At 40.6% G+C, this 24275-nt stretch overlaps 1 protein-coding gene across 1 annotated transcript in view; it reads right to left on the reverse strand.

Moving 5' to 3' along the window:
- Nucleotides 1-24275, reverse strand: part of WDHD1 (WD repeat and HMG-box DNA binding protein 1) — an 83497-nt gene that overhangs the window by 58269 nt on the left and 953 nt on the right. Inside the window, exons 3-7 of the mRNA XM_025392009.1 lie at nt 10110-10221; nt 6707-6858; nt 4686-4797; nt 4397-4447; nt 3378-3473 (exon numbers count right to left, since the gene is read on the reverse strand). Of these exons, the coding sequence (XP_025247794.1) occupies nt 3378-3473; nt 4397-4447; nt 4686-4797; nt 6707-6858; nt 10110-10221 (523 nt within the window). The remainder of the gene's footprint in view (nt 1-3377; nt 3474-4396; nt 4448-4685; nt 4798-6706; nt 6859-10109; nt 10222-24275) is intronic.

Below are 24275 nucleotides of genomic sequence, written 5' to 3' on the forward strand. Positions count from 1 at the left end.
TGTACACTGTCTGCTCATGTCTTTGCTTATCTTTCTAATGGGTTTTTATTGATTTGTAAGAATACTTCGCATACTATGGAAATTAGCTGTGTTTTATTGTTTCAAACTTTCTTCCCCAGTTTGTCATTTGTACTGTGACTATAATATTTTGTATCATGCAAAGTTATTTACTTTTTATATGATCTACTTTTATTTTCTGAAAAATTTCGAAAGAATAGAAAAGTTGAAATAATAATATAGTAAATACCTATATACAGACTCATCATGTGGAAGAAAGCTTCCAAGATGGTCCTCAAAGATTCCCACTTCCTGGTATTCATATCCTTGTGCTAATACATTTGCTAAATCTCCTTTTCTCTATCTTTATATACACTAACTTTCCATACACATTTGGGTCTATTTATCTCTTTAACAGGTATGTGTCTATTCATAACTCAATAGCAAACTTTTAATTCTCATAACTTTGTTTTATTATCTAATTGAATTAGATTATTTGCAACACTTCTTTTTCAAAACTTTTCATTTTCCACATGGATTTTCTCATTTTTTTAAGAAACCAATTGTTTATTTTCTTTTTTGAGATAGAGTCTTGCTCTGTCACCTGGGCTAGAGTGCAGTATTGTAATCTCGTCTCACTGCAACCTCCGCCTCCCAGGTTCAAGCAGTTCTTATGCCCGAGACTCCCAAGTAGCTGGGATTACAGGTGTGTGCCACCACGCCCAGCTAATTTCTGTATTTTTAGTAGAGACAGGGTTTTGCCATGTTGCCCAGGCTGGTCTTGAACTTGTGGCCTCAAGTGATCCACCTGCCTCAGCCTCCCAAAGTGCTGGGATTATAGGCATGAGCCATCGAACCCGACCCAATGTTTATTTTCCATCAACCTTATTTCCATGTTGCTTCAGAGCCTGTGCAAGAACAGCTTAAGATCACACAGTGGTTGTCCCTATGCATTCAGTGGTCTGAGCAGTGGGGAGCCACAAACCAGTCCTCCGTGGCAGGCCGAGCACACCAGTTTTCAGGAGAAAATTGCTAAATAGGCACAGAGGGCACCTGCACACCTTCAGACCAGTCTGCAACCTCAGGTTGAGGAGTACCGAACTCAGGAGTTGGAGCAGTCCATTCACCCTGAAATTCCTCCTGGGTCACAGCCTTTTTAGCAGCAGCCTGCTCTTCTTTTTCAATCTCTTCGGGAACTCTATAGAAGTAGAGATCAGGCATGACCTCCCACAGGAAATGGTGCCACGCATGTGAACTTCCTGGATCGGCATCCACCACATCAATCCCACTGAGTGAGCTCCCTTGCTGTTGCATGGGATGGTAGTGTCCACACAGCACAGAGGAAAATCTGTGTGACACAGAGCAATAGTAGGTAGGTTAACATAAGTTGCGTCTGTGAGAGGCTGGTATTCAGCCCTGGGATTAGTCATTATAAGAAGCTGTGGCTCCTAAAAGACTGCCTGGATCTGGTTAGTGAAAGTTCCAGGAGTGAAGCAGCCAGCAATTGGAGTGACTCCAGTGGCAGCAGCAAACTTTAGCATGGCCCTCTGGCCAGTATTCCCGGATGATATGAGACTGACATCGGTAGGGTTTTCAACAGCAACAGTGGCACAAGCTCCCAGCAGAAGCTTCTCCCAGGTCCTCTTCAGATTTATGATGTAGATGCCGTCACTTTTTATTTTATAGATGTACTGTTCCATCTGGAAGACAAAGCTGGTGCTACCTAAGTGGGTTCCTGCTGCAAGGAACTTAAGGACATCCTCCTCCTTCATTTGCAGGACATCGAGGGTTCTAGACATTGTGAAAGTTTCCCTTTAAATTATGATGAGAATCCAGAATATCATATGGACCCTTCTCTGGGTAGCGTGGAAAGCCCACATGGGCTTTAGAATCAGCTCAATTTGGTCCTCCCAGACATCTTATTGGTACTTTTATTTTATTTTATTTTGTTTTCTTTTTTTTTTTTCTAAGAGCCTTCAGATAAGATATTTTATTTTTGAGGCAGGGTTTTGCTCCATTGCCCAGGCTGGAGTACAGTGACAAGATCATAGCCTACTGCAGCTTTAATCTTCTGGGCTCAAGTGATCCTCCTGCCTCAGTCTCCCAAGTAGATGGGACTACAGGAATATGCCACCACACCTGGCTAATCTTCATTTTTTTGTGTAGATAAGGTCTCACTATGTCGCCCAGGCTGGTGTCAAACTCCTGAGCTCAAGCGGTTCTGCCTCAGCTTCCCAAAGTGCTGGGATTACAGGCATGAGCCACCACACACAGCCTGGTATTTTATATGTGAATGTTATCAAAACTATAGATTAATTTAGGGAAAAACTGACATCTTTATTTATATCAAAAATTCCTTTCTAAGAGTATATGTTTCTATTTATCCAAGTCTTCTTTTACTTCTCTTGGTAGCATGTTAAAATTTTCTTTATATAGATCTTTCACATTTCTTATACATTTAACCTGTTACTGTATCTTTTTCAGTGTAACAGTAAATGCATTATTTTTCCTACATACTTTCTAAATGGCTATTGTTTGTATACAGGATAACAATCCTGTATTTGTATAACAATCCTGTATGCAAACAATTTTGCTTCTAGTTATCTTACTAAATTTTCTTATTATTAGTAATGATTTTCTTCCCCAGTTGATTTTCTTGGGATTTACTCATATACAAACATTTCATTTGCAAATAATGAACATTCTCTTTCTTCCTTTCAAATTTCTCATATTTTTCTGTTGTCTAACTGTATCAGTTAGTACCTCCAAAATGTTAGGTACTAACAGTGAGAGTGGACATAATAAAACTGTCTCCAGAGTTGTTCCATTAAGCATGAATGTGAAGGAAAATATAAAATTCATTAATTCATGCAAAATTTATACTTTAAAATGAATCCTGATAAAGTTCAAATGTTTCTTAAAGCATTTCAATACTAATTATTTGGCTTGGTACTCTAAAATTTATAATCCAAATTTTTAAAAAGTGACAATTAAAAAAACTATTTTTACATTCAAAGTTGAAAAGGACTGAATAAAACAAAGGTTAAAAAATAAGAATCATGCCGGGCACGGTGGCTCACGTCTGTAATCCTAGCACTTTGGGAGGCCAAGGCGAGTGAACTGCCTGAGCTCAGGAGATCGAGACCACCCCGGGCAACACGATGAAACCTCCTCTCTACTAAAAATACAAAAAATTAGCCAGGCATGGCAGTTTGCGCCTGTAATCCCAGCTACTCGGGAGGCTGAGGCAGGAGAACTGCTAGAACCTGGGAGGCAGAGGTTGCAGTGAACCAAGATCGCGCCACTCCAGCGTGGGCGACAGAGTAAGACTCTGTTTCTAATAAAAAATAAAAATAAAAATAAAAATAAGAATCTCTTACCTTCCCACTTTTTGGCTGCCAAGCAAGTCTGCAGATTGATTTTGCATTTATCACATCGTTGCATTTTTGTAGCAGTGGCCAACTAATAGCACATGTCTAATTGGTAAAAAAAGAAAATGTCTTTCCCTTTATGAAAATTCCTCCCCCAAAATATATGCAGAACTGAATATATTTAAATGCTTCAAATTAATATATATCTCAGAAAAATGCAACTTAATGTACCTTAATTATAATACTACCTGATAAACCTAAACTGCTTTAAGTCCTTCAAAGATATGAAAAGTACAAATCTTAAATAACTAGAGTATTTTCTGTGCAGAATAAACAAATGATATACTTACTGAATAATCATACACACATACACAAAACCCCAATATGTGAAATTCTTAGAATGACTACAAAAAAAAAAAATTCAAAGGTCTACTATAAAATGTTAAAGTGTCAAAGTCGGTTCTTTTAAATAGCTCAAGAATGAAGGGAAGGAACTGTGGATATTAAGGCATTATTTGTGGAGGATATTTCTTTAGTCAATTACATTCATATTCTCCCTAGAAATGCCAAGCCATCTCTGATTGTCTTGGGAAGACTTAACTGTTCCCTCTGCCAATCTGGAGAACACCTCATTTCGTACCTCCTTTAAACCTTTATTAGGCTGCATTTGAACAAATTGTATATGTGACTCTCCAAATCAAGTGTGACCCATAATTTTTTATCCCTAACTGTCTAACCCAAGGCCCAACGCATGGTCATTACGTTACAAATATAAAATAACTGAATTTATTCCCTTCATTTACAAAACTTAGAAAGTTAAATATAAGATTATCATTCCCCTTGTGATTAGGTACAAATACAATTTACTTTGACACTAGATTACTGTGGACTTCGATCACAAAAAGTATTTAATGGTACCAAAGAAAACTCTAAAGAAAAGTAATTATTAATTTGGTCCAGTAATATGACATATAACAATTTATTACAGGAATGGGCAAAAAACTTTAAATTTAAATTGCTGAGTTTACCTGATCTGAAATTTGCCACACTCTGACAGATCCATCACAACTAGCTGATGCCTGCAGGAATAAACAACACATTTCTCTATAGTCATAGCCATAATACCACACGGAAAGTGGTTCAATTAATTAAATCAAAAAGCCCTTTTATCAACTGGGTGAAATTTCCTGCTAACTCTCTTCCTGAATAAAACAAAGGTTGAAAAGTTAGAGTTAGCAGAAAATTTTTTAGATAGTAGGAAATATATTTTTAAACATATTCAGGAAAAACACAAAAAGAGAAGGAAAAAAGAATTACCAGAAAGATGTCCTTAGGATCAAAGGAAAGACTTAAAACAGGGGCATCATGTCCTCGAAATGTTTTCTGTTGGCTGCTATCCATCACATCCACAATTTTGACTAGAAAATCACTAAGAACAAAAAGAGTAACGCAAATGAATAAATGCTAATACAAAGGCCTCTCCTAGGCCGGGCGCGGTGGCTCACGCCTGTAATCCCAGCACTTTGGGAGGCCGAGGTAGGCGGATCACGAGGTCAGGAGATCGAGACCATCCTGGCTAACACAGTGAAACCCCGTCTCTACTAAAAATACAAAAAATTAGCCAGGCGTGGTGGTGGGCGCCTGTAGTCCCAGCTACTCAGGAGGCTGAGACAGGAGAATTGCTTGAACCCAGGAGGCGGAGCTTGCAGTGAGCCGAGATCGCGCCACTGCACTCCAGCCTGAGTGAGAGCAAGACTCTGTCTCAAAAAACAAACAAACAAACAAACAAAAGAAAAAAAACACCTCTCCTAAAAGCTATGATCCAAATATTTCTTCCTCTTCTTTTTTTTTTGAGATGGAGTCTTGCTCTATCACCCAGGCTGGAGTGCAGTGGTGCGATCTCAATTGCAACCTCCGCCTCCCGGGCTCAAGCAATTCTCCTGCCTCAGCCTCCCAAGTAGCTAGGATTACAGGTGCACATTACCACGCCCAGCTAATTTTTGTATTTTAAATAGAGACGGGGTTTCACCATGTTGGTCAGGCTGGTCTTGAACTCCCTACCTCGTGATCTGCCCACCTCAGCCTCCCAAAGTGCTAGGATTACAGGCATGAGCCTGTCCAAGTATTTCAAAATCACAAGAGTAAATGCTGTAATTTCTTTATAGCAGCTTATAAAATTTGGCACCCAAATTTAATGACTTACCTTTTAGTTTTGCTCTATAAATATGCTGAAAACACAAGTCAAGATTTCCCATTATGCTAAAATACAAACACTTCCTAAATGGCTTCTTTAGTTACATCTTAAACTTCTATTATTTGCTAATCTAATTATAGCTACAACCATTTTTAAAAGTACTATACCTTTCACTTCACCTCAGCAATTCAACCAATTATATTGTTTTCCTATGACAAAGAAGCATCAAGAGAAACTCCAAAATATTCTGACTATATAGTCCAAGTTCTAACTAAAATAATTTTTTTTTTTTTTTGAGATGAAGTTTCACTCTTGTCGCCCAGGCTGGAGTGCAATGGCATGATCTCAGCTCACTGCAACCTCTGTCTCCCGGGTTCAAGCAATGCTCTTGCCTCAGTCTCCCGAGTAGCCAGGATTACAGGTGCCCGCTACCACGCCCAGTTCATTTTTGTCTTTTTAATAGAGAAGAGGTTTCACTGTGTTGGCCAGGCTGGTCTTGAACTCCTGACCTCAGGTGATCTGCCCGCCTTGGCCTCCCAAAGGGCTAAGATTACAGGCATGAGTCACCATGCAAGCCCTAAAATAATTTTTTAAAATTTTGCATCAAGCTATGCTTTCGGTATTATAAAATAGGCCATCTGCAGAGCAGTACATTTCTTTTCTTTTCTTTCGGGCGGGGGACAGTGTCTTATTCTGTCACCTAGGCTGGAGTGCAGCGGCACCATATTGGCCCACTGCAACCTCTGCCTCCTGGGTTCAAGTGATTCTCCTGTCTCAGCTTCCTGAGTAGCTGGGATTACAGGCACTCGCCACCACACCCAGCTGATTTTTTGTATTAGTAGAGACAGGGTTTTGCCATGTTGGTCAGGCTGGTCTTGACCTCCTGAGCTCAGGTGATCCGCCTGCCTTGGCCTCCCAAAGTGCTGGGATTACAGGCGTGAGCCACCACACCTGGCCAAAGCAACATATTTCAATTCAAAAAGAAGCCCAAGTTTATCCTCAAAAACCTTTACTAGATAAAAGAATATATGAGGAAACAAAAAACAAAAAATTAAGTCACAGTCCTGAAAACATTACCCTGAAACAAATAAACAAGGCCTTTTGTTCTAACATTATTTCCTTTTCTGATGTCAAAGAGCCTTACCTAGATCCAGCAGCAATTTTAGCACCATCCCCATTAAAGACCACATGGTTTGCATTTGTAGTGAAGCGAGTCAATATACCATCTGGAACGCCTTCAGGAAATGTGTGGACTTGAATAGTATTATTAGAAACTGCAGTGACCAATTTTCCATTCTAAAAGAAAAATTAAGGTAAGAAACATTAGCAAAACAAATCCAAATGACTGGGAGTCTCTCCATAGATAAAAATCTGGCAAAAAAAAAAAAAAAAAAAAAACCTTAAAAATGTAGTTCATATCAAGAGAAAAATTATCACTAAATAAACAACTTTGCTGGAATGTGCATTAGCAAGAAAAATTTGCTAGCTTTAGAAAAATTAATTCTACCTTCAGCAACCAATCTCATAGCCTCTAATTTTTCTTTTATTCTGGTAAGAAAAATATTTGAATAGTACTTCTATGGATCCTAAGTGTTATAAAAATGAAGGAGACTCGAGAGAGCTTTTCAGAGAAAACAGAGCTAGTCTCAAAATGAGAAGGCATCAGAAGGCATGGCCACAATAGTCATTGCTCTATGTTTCCACAACAAAATCATTACATGTCTTTTTAGAGTAAAGCCTAAATGCAGAATCCACGCCAGAAACTGGAGTGATATACCTATAAGGCAAGGAATGTTAAGAATTGCCACACCACCAGAACCCAGAAGACAGGAATGGAACATATCCTCCCTCAGAGTCTTGGGAAGAGCCAATCATGATGACACCTTAATTTCAGACTTCCTGCCTTCTGAACTGTGAGATAATTTTCTGTTGTTTTAAGCCACCAAATTTGTGGCAATTTGTTATAGCAGCCTTAGTAAACTAATATATGTTCACTGATCGGAAAAAAAATGACAATATGAAAGTACTGGAGCTGGGTGTGGTGTTCACACCTGTAATCCCAGCACTTTGGGAGGCTGAGGCGGGTGGATCACGTCAGGTCAGGAGTTTGAGACCAGTCTAGCCAACATGGTGAAACGCCGTCTCTACTAAAATTACAAAAAAATTAGCCAGGCATGGTGGTGGGCACCTAGCTGTGTGGGAGGCTGCGAACCTGGGAGGTGGCAGTTGCAGTGAGCTGACACTGCACCATTGTACGCCAGCCTAGGCAACAAGCATGAAACTCCGTCTCAAAAAAAAAAAAAGGTCGGGTGCAGTGGCTCACGCCTGTAATCCTGAGGCCGAGGCAGGCAGACCACGAGGTCAGGGGATTGAGACCACCCTGGCTAACACAGTGAAACCCCGTCTCTACTAAAAATACAAAAAATTAGCCAGGCGTGGTGGCTGGCGCCTGTAGTCCCAGCTACTGGGGAGGCTGAGGCAGGAAAATGGCGTGAACCTGGGAGGCAGAACTTGCAGTGAGCCGAGATCTGCCACTGTACTTCAGCCTGGGTGACAGAGTAGAGACTCGTCTCAAAAAAAAAAAAAAAGTATCCTGAGCAGAGGGTAAGTTCCTTATTTTATGAAGTAATCTCCATTAACATTTTGGGGTTAAGTCTTCTTAATTTTGTTATATTCGTGTGTGTTTGTGTGTGTGTGTATGTGTATATATATGTATTTATTTATTTTAACAAACATAAGACTACACTATATTAACTGTTCTGAATCTCATTCTTTTTCGACTTATTGTAAACTTATTTTCAACTTATTATAAATATCTTTTCAGATGAAAATAAATAGATACCCTATTTTTATAGTAGCTGCACAGTATTCCATTACATGGCTCTACCAAAATTTATAAAATAACTTCTCAATTGAAAGACCCTTCAATTGTTTGTAACGTTTGCTATTATTATGAATTGCGCTTTTACTAATATCCTTTTCCACATAAACTTGAAAATAGCCAAAAATGACTGTGTCCATTCCAATTTTAATATATGGTATCAATTTGCTCTAAAAAAAAAAGTTTCTCACTTATATATCCAGACACTGTGTGTGATAATATTTACTTCTCAAAGCCCTCACTATTACTGGGATTAGCAATATTTTTTGTCCTTGCCAATTTTATGGGGGAAAAAAATCCAATTTTAAAATTTGCACTTCTTTGCTTACTAGTAAGATTTAGCTTATATTTAATGTATGTTGGTCATTTATGTTTTTTCTTCTGGGAATGTATTTTCCAATTATATATGATCATTTTAAAAAGAATATCTAAACACCATCTAATCTACCTTAAATGCGCGGTTTGGAAAAAATATGAATTCTGTGGAAAGATTTTTCTACCTAAACACAATACACTCAAATTAAAAGTCATCATGAATGAAAAGCTTAGGGGTTTATAGAAACTTAATTTCCAAAGTCCTTCTGAATAAGTCTTCATTCTCCAAGTAACCTACATCTCATTCCCATATTTGCCTTACATAAAACATCAGAAACATATATAAATATATATTGGGAAAGTTAATGAAACATTCCCTTTTCTAGAACAATTCCTTAAGTTATCTGAATCAGTAGGTGTTTTAGTCTGTTCTGTACTGCTATAAGAATACCACGGATTGGGTAATTTATAATGAACAGAAATTTATTGTCTCTTGATTCTGAAGGCTGGACACTACAAGACTGAGGGGTTGGCATCTGGCAAGGGTCTTCTTATTGCATCATCCCATCTTGGAAGAGTAAAAAGAGGGCAAAAGGGAGAGCAAGAGGATCAAACTCACCCTTTTATGATGAACCCACTCCTGAGATAGTGGCATCAATCCAATCATGAGGCCAGAGCCCTCATAGTCTCAATACATCTCAGTAGACCCCACCTCCCACCACTGTTATGTTGGGGATTAAGTTTCCAACACATGCTTTTGGGGTAACACATTCAAACCACAGCAGTGAGCTAAAACCACTACTGAGTTTTCCCTTAAAGGAAAAAAGGGAACATTTAAACTGTTCTTGAAAAAGTATTATTTTCCTGCATTTATTTTAATTGGTTCACCATTCATGTCCATTAATCTCTTCTAATAAACCACTCAGAGTTTACCTTTAAAATTTTGGGGTGGTTAGGTATGGTGGCATGCACCTACAGTCCTAGCTACCTGGGAGGCTCAACTGGGAGGACTGCTTGAGCCCAGGAGTTTGAGACCAGTCTGAGCAACATGGCAAGATCCCATTTCAAAAAAAAAAAAAAAATTGGTGTGGCAAGTTACGGCATTATCATGCATTTAAAAATATTATTTCATGAGATAAAAAAAAGCAAAAGTATATCTATATTCAAAAATATTTTTTCACATCCCTCAAAAAAAATTGGTAGGGCAAGTTATGGCATTATCATGCATTTAAAAATATTATTTCATGAGATAAACAAGGTATATCTATATTCAAAAATATTTTTTTCACTCAAGCATAAAAATCACATGCCAGTATCATTTCATATCAATTGATATAACTGTTTTTACTACCTTCAAAGCACATGAATATGCCTTTTCTCCAACATTAATGAACTTAGGATCATCATCATCCAAGTCTTCCCAAATCCTCACATCACCATCACTTCCACAAGTCACAATAAAACTGTGAAGAAAAGACACAAATTAAAGTCATCGGGCATGGTGTCTCATGCCTATAACGCTAGCACTTTGGGAATACAAGGTGGGAGGATTGCTTGAGGCCAGGAGTTCAAGACTAGCCTCGAAAATACAGAGAGTATCTATAAAAAATTTAAAACTTAGCTAGGCATGGTTACGTGTACTTGTAGTACCAGCTACTTGGGAGGTTGCAGTGGGAAGATCACTTGAGCCTGGGAGGTCAAGGCTGCAGTGAACCATGATGGCACAACTGCACTCCAGCCTGGGCAACAGAGCAAGACTCTCTCTCAAGGGGTGGGGGGGGGGGGGAAAAACAAGTCACCTAGTTTCATACATATTAGTTTTTTGGAATGCTACCTCTATATTTACCACTTTTTCATAAAATGAAGACATTAGCCAGTATTTTTTCTCATTTTATACACATAAACCTTAAAAATAAAGTGCTAATTTTCTTCTATAAAATAAAATATGAGTTTAATACTCTAGTTCTTCTTTGGCATAAAATTTTAAAATTGTGAGGCAGAGTCTCATTCTGTTGCCTAGGAAGTAGCACGATTACAGCTCTCTACACCCTCCGCCTCCCAGGCTCAAGCGATCAACCCACCTCAGCTCCCCAAGTAGCTGGGACTACAGGCGCATGCCACCATGCTGGTTAATTTGTTTATTTTTTGTAGGGACAGAGTCTCCCTACATTGCCCAGGCTGGTCTCGAGCTCCTGGGCTCAAGGGATCTGCCTGCCTTGACCTCTCCAAGTCAAAGGATTACCGACATAAGTCACCATGCTTGGCCAGCATAAAATCATTTATTTGTAAGAATGTAAGACAGATGGGCATATAATCTCTGCAACAATACGGACCGTATCTTCCTTGCCCACCATTGTATCCCTAGCACCAGTCAGTCTCTGACAGAAACCTTAATAAATATTTGTTGAACTAATAAATGAATAGATGTGTGAGCTCAACTATCCAAATATGTTTCAAATAGCCATCTGTATCTTATTTTAAACTTCTCATCTTCCAAATGCTTTTACTCATTTAGTATGTGCCCTATGTATATATATACAAAAAAGTAAAAACAAAATATAACTTATGTAATAAAATAGAAAAGTAACATATAACAAATAGCAAAAAAAAAACTATACAAAAAGTTGTGGATGTTCCAAAGAAAAAGATTAATTCTCACCTGGGAAAACCAAAAAGGTTCCTAAGAAAGATGGTATTTACACTGGGAAGTCAAAGAACAAGTAGGACTAGATATGCTAAGACTGGTGACAAGGGCAGTTCCAGAGAAAATCACATGAACCAAAATAGAGTTAACACAGCACGGCGGAGTTTACCTGGAGCACACAAGCCAGGAAAGGAAAAGGAAAATGAAGTCTAGGTCACTTATTTAGAATAATCTTAATGCCAGAGTAAGGTGGTTAGGCTGCCTTCTATAGGGAGTAGACAGGAGGACCACAAGTCTCATTTTGCCTGGGATGCTCCTGGTTTATCTGTCCAATCGGCCTGGCATTTGTCCAGGAATTTTCACTTTAAAACATATTGCGTCCGGAATTAGTTGGTTCTTGGTCTCGCTGACTTGAAGAATGAAACCGCAGACCCTCACGGTGTTAGTTTTTAAAGATGGTGTGTCCGGAGTTTGTTCCTTCAGACATGTCTGGAGCTTCTTCCTCCTGGTGGGTTCGTCATCTCGCTATCAGAAGTGAAACTGCAGATCTTCACGGTGAGTGTTACAGCTCTTAAAAGCAGCATGGATCCAAAGAGTGAAACAACAAAACTTCCACAACGTGGAAAGGAACCGGACCAGGTTGCCACTGCTGGCTCCAGCAACCTGCTTTTATTCCCTTATCTGACCCCACCCCCATCCTGCTGATTGGTCCATTTTACAGAGAGCTGATTGGTCTACTTTACAGAGAGCTGATTGGTCTGTTTTGACAGAGTGCTGATTGGTGCATTTACAATCCTTGAGCTAGACAGAGTGCTAAAAGGAAAAGTTCTCCAAGTCCCCACTAGGTTAGCTATATACAGAGTACCAATTGGTGTATTTACAAACCCTGAGCCAGACGCAGAGTACTGATAGGTGTATTTACAAACCCTGAGCTAGACACAGAGTGCTGACTGGTGCGTTTACAATCCTTGAGCTAGACACAGAGTGCTAGACAGAAAAGTTCTCCAAGTCCCTACTAGGTTAGCTAGATACAGAGTACCAATTGGTGTATTTACAAACCTTGAGCTAGACAGAGTGCTGATTGGTGTATTTACAAACCCTGAGCTAGACACAAGGGTTCTCCAAGTCCCCACTAGACTCAGGAGCCCAGCTGGCTTCTCCTAGTGGATCCTGCACTCGGGCTGCAGGCGGAGCTGCCCGCCAGTCCCAAGCCTCGCCTGCATTCCTCAGCCCTTGGGCGGTGGATGCGACCGGGTACCAAGCAGCAGGGGGCGGCACCCGTCGGGGAGAGTCGGGCCGAGCTGGAGCCCTCCATGGATGGGGGGCTCGGACATGGCGGGCTGCAGGTCCCGAGCCCTGTCCCACGGGAAGGCGGCTGAGGCCCAGAGACAATTCTAGCGTGCTGCATGCAGGCCGGCAGTGCTGGGGGACCCCGCGCAACCTCCGCAACTGCTGGCCCGGGTGCTAAGCCCCTCACTGCCCTGGGCCGGCGGCCCCGGCCGGCCACTCCGTGTGTGAGACCCAGGCCGGGGCCGTGCCCGCCAGAACTCGCACTGGCCCCTGAGCGCAGTGCACAGCCCTGGTTCCCGCCCACGCCTCTCCCTCCACACCTCCCCACAAGCAAGCAGAAGGAGGCGGCTCCAGCCTCGGCCAGCCCACTGAGGGGCTCCCAGAGTGCCGTGGCGGGCTAAAGGGCTCCTCAAGCGCCACCAGAGTGGACGCTGAGGCCGAGGAGGCACGGAGAGTGAGGGCTGCTAGCACACTGTTACCTCTCAATATTAGTATTAGTTGCATCAAAATTGGCTAGGGTGGAGCCTGACCAACATGGCGAAACCCCAACTCTACTAAAAATACTAACATCAGTCAGGCATGGTGGTGTGCACACCTGTAATGCCAGCTACTCCGGAGGCTGCGGCATGAGAACTGTTTGAACCCAGGAGGCACAGGATGCAGTGAGCCGAGATCGCACTACTGTAGCCTGGGAAACAGAGCGCAACACTGTCTCAGAAAAAAAAAAAAAAAAAAGGCTAGGGTGGGTTTGGCAGACCTCTTCTTTGTACTTCCAGCTTCTGCCATGGTCTCATTTAATATAACACACATAACACATGGTTAAATCTGTAAAATGACTAGTGATAAACTATCTCCCCTTTCCCTACACTTTCCTGATGCAATGTAACTAACAAATCCTTTCAGTGCGAATATGTCAGTAAAAAACGGAATGAATTCAGACATAAGACCCTAGGGATAGCTACTTCTTTCAGTCCCAATGGTGATGAGAGAAGTATTTCACGTTTCTGTTCCGATGGACTTTTTTTTTTTGTTTTTGAGACAGAGTCTTACTCTGTCTCCCAGGCTGAAGTGCAGTGGTGCTATCAAAGCTCACTGTAACCTCCACCTCCTAGGTTCAAGTGATTCTCCTGCCTCAGCCTCCCAAGTAGATGGGACTGCAGGCGTGCGCGACCACACCCAACTAATCTTCGTGTTTTTAGTAGAGACGGGGTTTCACCATGTTGGCCAGGCTGGTCTCAAACTCCTGACCTCAGGTGATCCACCCACCTCGGCCTCTCAAAGTGCTGGGATTATAGGCATGAGCCACCACACCCAGCCTCGATGGGCTTCTTGGTGTATCAGCAGGTGCACTGGAGGAGATGTACAAAGTTATAGGTGCCAGTTGGTGGGACCAATGGAAAATTATAGTGAAATATAGTGAAATTAATAAGAAATAAAGGCAGAAAATAGAGTTAAGCAGTCTTCTAAAGAGCTTTTAGAGTAGTCTGAATGTTTTTCTAAATGGTTTTGTCCTTTATTGTATCAAATAACTACATATTAATTTTATTGATTGCTATGCTTTTTAAATTTTGGGAAAAAAATAAAAACCAACACAACCCTTTCAGTGGCAACAAGCTAAAAAAGTATATCAAGTACATATTTAATAAAAGATTAAATACTAAATTTCTGCTCAGGAAAGTTGATAATGAAAATATAACTTGAATAAAATGTTAGTTGACATTTACCATGGGGCTATAGTGACACTATAGTGATAACACCAACCACAGGAAAATTAGAAGAGAAAAAAGTCCCAAAGAAGAATCAGTATCTATTCAAGTTAGTAGTTACCTTAAGAAGGCTGCCTGAAAACTGTGATTCTACTCCTGCAGAAGGTTGAGTTTATATCTTGTGAAGCATGATTCTTCCTAAGAACTTAGTGCTCTCCAAAACAACTTTCTGAGGTGATGAAAATGGTCTATACCTGGTTACTGAGCAATTGTGGCTACTGTGACAGAGGAACTGAATTTTTAATGAAGTTAACCTTAATTGATTTAAATCTACATAGCTGCATGTGTCTAGTAGCTACTGTATTGGACAGTGCAGCATTAAAAGAAATGTCAGTTGTTCTAAAATAATTTTGTTCACTTTTCATTCCAAGTTTTCTGGTCCTAGCATAAAAAGCGAAGTGGGGAGGCTGAGGCGGGCGGATCACGAGGTCAGGAGATCGAGACCATCCTGGCTAACACGGTGAAACCCCATCTCTACTAAAAATACAAAATTAGCCGGGTGTTGTGGCGGCGCCTGTAGTCCCAGCTACTGGGGAGGCTGAGGCAGGAGAATGGTGTGAACCCGTGAGGCAGAGTTTGCAGTGAGCCGAGAATGCGCCACTGCACTCCAGCCTGGGCAACAGAGCGAGACTCCATCTCAAAAAAAAGAAAAAAAAAAAAAGAAAAAAAGCGAAGTGACTGTTAATGGGTTGTCTCCATTATCAAAAGAAATTTCGGATGAGATCAGGTGCATTCAGGGTGGTATGGCCATGGACAGCAAAAGAACTTTCAAACAGTTAAATGATAAAAGTATTATATCAATGTCATCAGGAGTTTTAAATAGAAAATCACCCATATTAATTCCAATAATAGTTTAGTTTACTCTTCAGTTCATGGAAACAAAGTAAATCTGGAAGTTCGCTCTGCTGAAAGTGAAATATCTGACATCATTGGGGATTCTATGTAAATTTATTTGAAAAGTTTAACACCAGTGATAAAATTCTTAATTTTTACAGTAATACAAATACAAACTTTGGCAGGAAATAGAGTTAAGCAGTCCTGTGAAAGAAGTGCTTTCGCCGGGCACGGTGGCTCAAGCCTGTAATCCCAGCACTTTGGGAGGCCGAAACGGGTGGATCACGAGGTCAGGAGATCGAGACCATGCTGGCGAACAGGGTGAAACCCCGTCTCTACTAAAAAATACAAAAAACTAGCCAGGCGAGGTGGCGGGCGCCTGTAGTCCCAGCTACTTGGGAGGCTGAGGCAGGAGACCGGCGTGAACCCGGGAGGCAGAGCTTGCAGTGAGCTGAGATCCGGCCACTGCACTCCAGCCTGGGCCACAGAGCGAGACTCCGTCTCAAAAAAAAAAAAAAAAAAAAAAAAAAAAGAAGTGCTTTCAGAGTAGTCTAAACTTTCTTCTAAATGGTTTTATCCTTTATTGTATCAAATAACTACATACTAATTTTATTGTTTTCTACAATGCTGTAGGAAAAATCAATATTCTTTTTTTTTCCTTTTTGAAACAGGGTCTTGCTCTGTTGCCTAGGCTGGAGTGCAGTGGCACCATCTCGGGTCACTGCAACTCCACTTCCCAGGTTCAAGTGATTCTCCTGCCTCAGCCTCCCAAGTAGCTGGTATTACAGGCACGTGCCACCCACACCTGGCTAATTTTTGTATTTTCACTAGAGATGGGGTTTCACCATCTCTGGTCTCTGGCCAGGCTGGTCTTGAACTCCCGACCTCAAGTGATACACCTACCTCAGCCTTCTGAAGTGCTGGAATTACAGACGTAAGCCACTGCACCCAGCCAGAAAAATCAATGTTCTTACTATATTAGGAAACCTGTGAAACACAAAAGTACTTGAATTTGGAATTACAATTCATGATTCTGTCCAAATTAGCTGCAAGATAACATATCAACAAAAAAGCCATACTTGTCAAATTTTCAGATTTTATTTATGTCTAGAATTGCAGAACAACAGAATTTTTGAAAAAAACATGTTTTGTTTCTGATTTTGTTGCTCAGGCTGGAGTGCAGTGGCCCTACCACGGCTCACTGCAGCCTTGACCTCCTGGGCTCAAGCAATCCTCCCACCTCAGTTGCACACAAATCAATGTTAAATACACAAAAACTACTAGACCTCCTGGCCTCAAGCAATCCTCCCACCTCAGCAGCGCACAAACCAATGTTAATTAAATACACTGAAAATACTAGCATTGCAGGACATACTTTCTCCCTCTGCTTGGAATGATTAGGTTTTAAAATCTGTAAGCCTTTGAAGAGCGACCCTGTAAAACAACCTAAGGGTCCTACTGTAATAATGGTATTATTATTATCAGAAACAAGTCCTCTAAATCTTAGTTGCATTTAGTTGAAAACAGACATCTTTAATCAAAGCATTCAACTTAAGCTTTTGAAGCTTTTAGTGAAATGCAATTCATGAAAACAAAACTTATGCACAGGAAGACACTGAAATTTATCCCTACAAAAGCAAATAAGAATTGAACAAATTGCACATGAAAAGCTGGAATGGTGAATGATTTCATTTTAAAATTCTGTAACTGTACTTTGAAATATCTTGACTTGTGGGAAGAATCTTTTGATAGAACTCCTATTTTTAATTGTATAAATTTACGTTCTGTGCCAGCATGAAATAAAAGAATAGGCTTAAAATCTGTGAAACATCCAAAAGAATCATAGACAACTTGATGAATTTTGTCCTTAAAAATAGTGAAGACCCTATTATTGAAGAAGGGTACCATGAATGGAGATAAAAAGACAGAACCTATAAAAATACTGAGGCTGAAGTATTTACTCATTACAATTAAAACAAATTCTTAAAAATTATGACTCTCCCAGCTAGTAGAATTTGCTCTGAGTCTGCCAAGTACCTTAGAACCTAACATTTTTCTCTTTAAAAAATGTTATAGTCTAGGCCAGGCATGGTGGCTCATGCCTGTAATCCCAGCACTTTGGGAGGCTGAGGTGGGCGGATCACCTGAGGTCGGAGTTCGAGACCAGCCTGACCAACATGGAGAAACCCCATCTCTATTAAAAATACAAAATTAGCCGGGCATGGTGGCGCATGCCTGTAATCCGAGCTACTTGGGAGGCTGAGGCAGGAGAACTGCTTGAACCCGGAGGCAGAGGTTGCAGTGGGCCGAGATGGTGCCACTGTACTCCAGCCTGGGCAACAAGAGTAAAACTCTGACTCAAAAAAAAAAAAAAAAAGAATTGAAGATCTAACTTCAAATTTATAAGGCATAAAATGCAACTCTAAACAAAGCTAGAGCTAATTTTATGAGAAAAATTAAAATAACACTGTATTAAAATATTTTTTTCAGAAAGATATCAGTAATACCATGGGACAGGCTAAAAAACTGATTAAAGCACATAAATATGTACCAGAAATGATTATCCTACATATATTAACATTGAGATCATATGTTTAATGTTTGGATAATCAATGTAAATAAATATTTTTAATTTTTCTTGGGTAAACTGGGTAAGTTGTTAATTTACATATTCCTAGAAAATTGTACCTTTGTTTCTAATTTTCAAAACTATTAGCATAAAGGTGTCAATGTATTCACATATTTTGAAGCCTTTATTGTACCTTTTTTATCTCTAATATTATTTTATTTGTGCCTTCTCTTTTTTGATTCATGACTCTTGCTAAAGCTTTGTTCTACCAGGTTCAACCCCCAAGAAACCAGATTTTAGTTATAAGATGTATGGGATTTACTTTAAAATAATAAAGAGTAAGGCTGGGTGTGGTGGTTCATGCCTGTAACCCCAGCACTTTGGGAGGCCAAGGCCGGCGGATGAATTGAGGTCAGGAATTCAAGACTAGCCTGGCCAACATGGCGAAACCTCGTCTCTACTAAAAATACAGAAATTAGCCAGCTGTTGTGGAGGGCATCTGTGATCCCAGCTACTTGGGAGGCTGAGCCAGGAGAATCGCTTGAACCCAGGAGGTGTAGGTTACAGTGAGTAGAGGTCGTGCCATTGCACGATCTGGAGTGCCAGACACTCCAGCCTGGGTGACAGAGCTAGATTCCGTCTCAAAAAAAGAAATCCACTATCAGTGTCTGGGCATGAAGATTAATTATATCAAGACTTCATCCACTGTATGACATAACCTCAAGGAGTCAATGATTACCAATGCATTTCTTACTACCTCGACTCTATCCTCAGAGAGCAACATTCCTTCCCTAATCTGACCACCTCTCCTTGACTCCTTCATTGAGTCTCATGAGGTTCATGGTGAGGCGCCAGCAAAATCTCTATCTACTCAGCTTTCTTTCTGGTCATTCTTCTGGAGTCAGTGTTTCCTCTTCAGCCCTCTTAAGTAGTGACTGATTTCTTTCTATACCCCTCTGCTACTAGAGACAAAATCAAAACCACATAGTATCAACCTCACTAATTCAAATTCCTTCCCTTCTATTATCTTGAACCCACTTCAAGGTTTTCATTCTTACCGCTTTATAAAACTTGCCAATGGCCTCCACATTGCTAAATCTAATGGTGAATTCCCAGTCTTTAACTTGACCCACCAGGAGCATCTGACAGAGTTTATTATTTCCTGTTCCTCAAACACTTCATTTGGCTTCTAAACATCCTTCTTGTCTTTCAGTCCTCTACTTTTCTAGCTACTCTTTCTTAGTCTCCTTAGCTGGATCCTCTTTAACTTGATCTCTAAATATTTTGGAGTACCCTTGAACGTCTTTTCTTACCTATATTTACTCCTTCCCTAAGTGATTTCGTCCAAGTTCACAGTAATAAATACTATGTATATAAGGACATTTCCCACATTTATATTATTAGCCAGGACCTCAATCCTGAACTCTGGAAATTATCAGCTAAAGGTGTAAAGGTAACCCTTGAACGACATGGGCGTTATGGGTTCTGACCCCGCAACAGTCAAAAATCCACATATAAGTTTTGATTCTCCCAAAACTTTACTAATAGCCTGCTGTTGATTAGAAGCCTTACTGATAACAAAAACAGTCAATTAACACATATTTTGTGTATGTATTATATACTATATCTGTATAATATAGTAATATAGAGAAAAAATATATCAGGAAAATCATAAAGAGGAGAAAATATATTTACTATTCACTAAGCGGAAGTAGATCATCATAAAGGTCTTCATCCTTATTATCTTCACATTGAGAAGGCCGATGGGGAACAGGAAGAGGAGTTGGTCTTGCTGTCTCAGAGGTGGAAGCAGGGAAGAAGTAGAGGAGGAGGCAGGAGAGGCAGGCATACTTGGTGTGACTTTATAAAAACACATCATAATTTCCGTCTGACTCTTTTCCTTTTTAATTTCTCTAAAAATGTTTCCATACAGTACCAATCTTTCTTCCACCATTTCCTTCAGTTTCAGTGCTCATATCATAGAAGGGTCTATGTTGTAAAATAAGTCAAAAGCAGTCTTGAATAATCAGAACCCTTCTGCCAGATTGCCTAAAGTCAATCTGTTTTCTGGCACTGCTTCTTCTACATCTTCTTCCTTATCACTTGGCACTAGTTTGGAAGCACTCATTTCTATCAAATTGTCTTCTGCTAACTCTTGGGTTTAGTGTCTATTAGCCATTTTTTTTTTTTTTTGGAGACAGAGTTTTCCTCTGTCGGCCAGCCTGGAATCGTGCAGTGGCACAATCTCGGCTCACTGTAACCTCCACCTCCCAAGAGAAGGTGGCATGTGGGATTACAGGTGCGTGCCACCACACCCAGCCAATTTTTTTAAGTTTTTGGTAGAGATGGGGGGGGGGTCTCATCATGTTGGCCAGGTTGGTCTCGAACTCCTGACCTCAAGTGATCCATCTACCTGGGCTTCCCAAAGTGTTGGGATTACAGGTGTGAGCCACCGCGTCCAGTCGTGTCTGCTAGCTCTTGAATGTCTCCAAGCACCGTATCTTGAAATTACTTCGCTCCCTATCTTTTTTGCCATACTCACAATCTCGTTCATGATTTCCTTGACTGGCTCTGCTGTCAATCTTAAGTCATGCACAACATCTGGACACAGTTTCCTCCAGCAGGAATTTATTGTTTTGGGCTTGATGGCCTTCAGAGCTTTTTCTATAACAATGACGGCATCTTCAATGGTGTAATCCTTCCAGACTTCTATGATGTTCTCTCTACTGGGGTTCTCTTCCATAGCAATGACAATCCTTTCCATAGATTAGCTTATGTAATGAGCCTGTAAAGGTCTGTATGAACTCCTGATTTGGAGGCTGAATTCGAGGCATTGTGTTTGGGGGCAAGTATACCACTTTGACACCTTTAGTATTGAACTTACGGGGTTCTGGGTGGCCAGGGGCATTGCCCAATATTAAAAGAATTTTAAAGGCAGTCCCTTACTAGCAAGGTACTTTCTGACTTCAGGCACAAAGCATCAATGAAACCAATCCAGAAAAAAAGGTTCTCATTGTCTAGGTCTTCTTGTTATACAATTAAGAGACCGGTAGCTGGTGTTTATCTTTTCCCTTCAAGGCCTGGGGGTTAGTAGCTTTATAAATAATGGCAGTTCTGATCATAAATCTGACTGTATTTGCACCAAACATTAGAGTTAGCCTTCCTGCCTTAAATCTTGGTGCTCATTTCCCTTCCTTACTAATAAATGTCCTTTGTGGCATTTCAACCCACCCCCCCGCCCAAGAATAGGGCACTTTAATCTACATTAAAAACCTGTTCAGGCCGGGCGCGGGGGCTCACGCCTGTAATCCCAGCACTTTGGGAGGCCGAGATGGGCGGATCACGAGGTCAGGAGATCGAGACCATCCTGGCTAACACGGTGAAACCCCGTCTCTACTAAAAATACGAAAAATTAGCCAGGCGTGGTGGCGGGCACCTGTAGTCCCAGCTGAGGCGGGAGAATGGTGTGAACCCGGGAGGCGGAGCTTGCAGTGAGCCAAGATCGCGCCACTGCACTCCAGCCTGGGCAACAGAGCAAGACTCCCTCTCAAAAAAAAAAAAAAAACCTGTTCAACAGCCTGGCCAACATGACAAAGCCCCGTCTCTACTAAAAATCTAAAAATTAGCTGGGTGTAGTGGCGCATGCCTATAATCCCAGCTACTTGGGAGGCTGAGGTAGGAGAATCACTTGAACCCAGGAGGTGGAGGTTGCAGTGAGCCAAGATTGCACCACTGCACTGCAGCCGGGGAGACAGCGCCTGACTCCATCTCAAAAAAACAGAACAAACAAACAAAAAACCTGTTCGGGTAGATGTTTCTCCTCAATGATTTTCTTAATGGTGTCTGGGAATCTGTCTGCTGCTGTCTCTTGGTCAGCAGAAGCTGACTCTACTGTCATCTTGCCTTTTCTTTTTTTTTTTTTTTTTTTTGGAGATGGAGTTTCACTCTTGTTCCCCAGGCTGGAGTGCAATGGCATAATCTTGGCTCACTGCAACCTCTACCTCCCGGGTTCAAGTGATTCTCCCGCCTCAGCCTCCTGAGTAGCTGGAATTACAGGTGCCCGCCACTGTGCCTGGCTAATTTTTTGCATTTTTAGTAGAAACAGGGTTTCACCATGTTGGGCATGCTCATCTCAAACTCCTGACCTCAGGTGATCCACCCACCTCAGCCTCCCAAAATGTTGGGATTACAGGCGTGAGCCATTGCGCCCGGCCATCTTGACATTTCCTAAGCCAAATCTCTTTCTGATATTATCAAACCATCCTCTGTTGGTATTAAACTTTCCAGCTTTAGATCCTCCACCTTCCTTTTGCTTTGAGTTGTCAGATAATGACTTCACCTTTTCTGGAACCACATTAGAGTCTATAGCTATGCCTTTCTATTGCAATCCCATACCCACATAAAAGCTGCATTTTCAATACAAGATGAAGTTATTTCACAAAAAGTGCAAGGTTTTCAAGCCTGATGGCATAGTTGCAGTAACAGTGTCTCAAATTTCCTTTTCACAGTGGTCCTTACACTGGATTCATTTATCTTGAAACAGTGAGCAACCGCAGCTGCAGACCTCAATCTACAGTACATATCAGGCAATTCAACTTTCTCTCTTAATGTCATGACTTTTGTCTGCTTCTTAGGATCCAGCATCACTAGTGGCACTTCATATGATTCTCATGGTATTATTCAGGGTTATGGTGTTGCACTAAACATGATGAAAAATATGTGAGAACCACCAGAGACATCTTTTTACTGGGATAGGCAAGTTACTGGAGAGATAAACTGCTCATGAGCATCATACAGTGTTTTAAGCAGATACAACATGATAGAGTGTTTTAAGCAGATACAACACTTGAGCTTACCAAAATAGCAACAGGAAGTGGCCATGAAATTATTACAGTAATACGGTATATACTACCGTTAATTTTATGTAGTTATGATTTAACACTGCATCTTTATGTTTGTTTACATTTCTCTTGACTGTGGATGGTCTGGAAATGTTTGTCTGTGTAAGTTTTAGTACATTTTAACTTTTTATAATAGATTTGTGTATATTTTATGGTAGTAAATGATAAAATACACTAGTATCTACATATATTTTATGCACTCATGACATACTTGTGTATTGAAAAAAATCCGTGTATAAGTAGACATACACAGTTCAAATTCACGTTGTTTAAGAGTCAATTGTATATTTCTACCTCTAGCTCACATTTTTCTCTGAGCTTGAGACCCATTTATCCAACTGTCTACTTTATCCCTCTAGTTGAGTATCTCTAAGAAATCCTACAATAATCATATCCAAATGCAAACTCAATCTCCACCCACAGCTCTACCTGTGAAATATGCCCTTCTTCAAGTATCCCTATTATCTGCAAGTGGAAGCATCACTTTCTCAACCGTAACATCCAGAAATGTAGACGTTATCCCTGTTGCCTCTTTCTCCATCCTTAGTATCTGATCCATCCTGTTGACTTTATCTTTTTGAATATTTCCTGAATGTATCCTCTTTTCTAATACCCATGTTTACTCTAATCCAAGCTTCTATCACACTTACCCAAACTAATACAGGTATCTTCTAACAGTCTTTCTGCATCCATGAGTGCTCCTTTTCCAATTCATCCTCCATGCATTTTCTCAAAAACAAATCTGATCACATCTCTCTGCTTCAAGCCTTTAATACCTTCTCAGTGCTTTTAGGATAAAACAAGATTCCTTAATAAAGTCCAGAAGGTCTTGGATAGGACATCCATTGCCTAACTTCACAGATTAATCTCTCATCAAACTCTGCATCACTCTCCACATTTTAGCAAGGCTAGTTTTCTTTTAGGTCTTTGAGCATACCATGATCCCTGGCCCCGTTGGGCCTTTACACACAGTATTGCCTCCGCTTACTATGCCAACACCACCACCCCACCGCCACCATCACTCATCTCTTTATACTGCTTAATGCCTGCTCCGTCTTCAGACGGCGTCTCAAGAAACATCTCCTCAAAGAAGCCTTCTCTGACTCCTTTAACTAGATGAGCTTCTCCTCATACACATTTATGACTGCACATATTACTTACTATTTCTAAATACACATTTATTTTTGTGATTAATTTGTGCTCAATGCCTGTCAATCCAAAACGACCTTAAGCTCAACGGAGGAAAAGACTGTGTCTGGTTCGCTCTATTCTATCGCTGGTCCCCAGGAAAAGAGACACTCAAATATTTTTTCAACGAATCAATCAACATAGGAGCGACACTGGAAGCCGTCCAATCGAGCAGTAGTAGTGCATAAGAATGGGACTCGGAAAGCTAAAAGGGACCAGAATAACCCTAGGAAAATATTAACGTTTAGGAATCAAACAGAGGAAAATTTTTTTAAGCCGTCAAAAAGTTAAAAAAAAAAAAAAAAAAAAAAAGCAAAAAAGGAAA

The sequence above is a fragment of the Theropithecus gelada genome, chromosome 7b, assembly GCF_003255815.1.
Source record: "Theropithecus gelada isolate Dixy chromosome 7b, Tgel_1.0, whole genome shotgun sequence".
NCBI classification, from domain to species: Eukaryota; Metazoa; Chordata; class Mammalia; order Primates; family Cercopithecidae; genus Theropithecus; species Theropithecus gelada.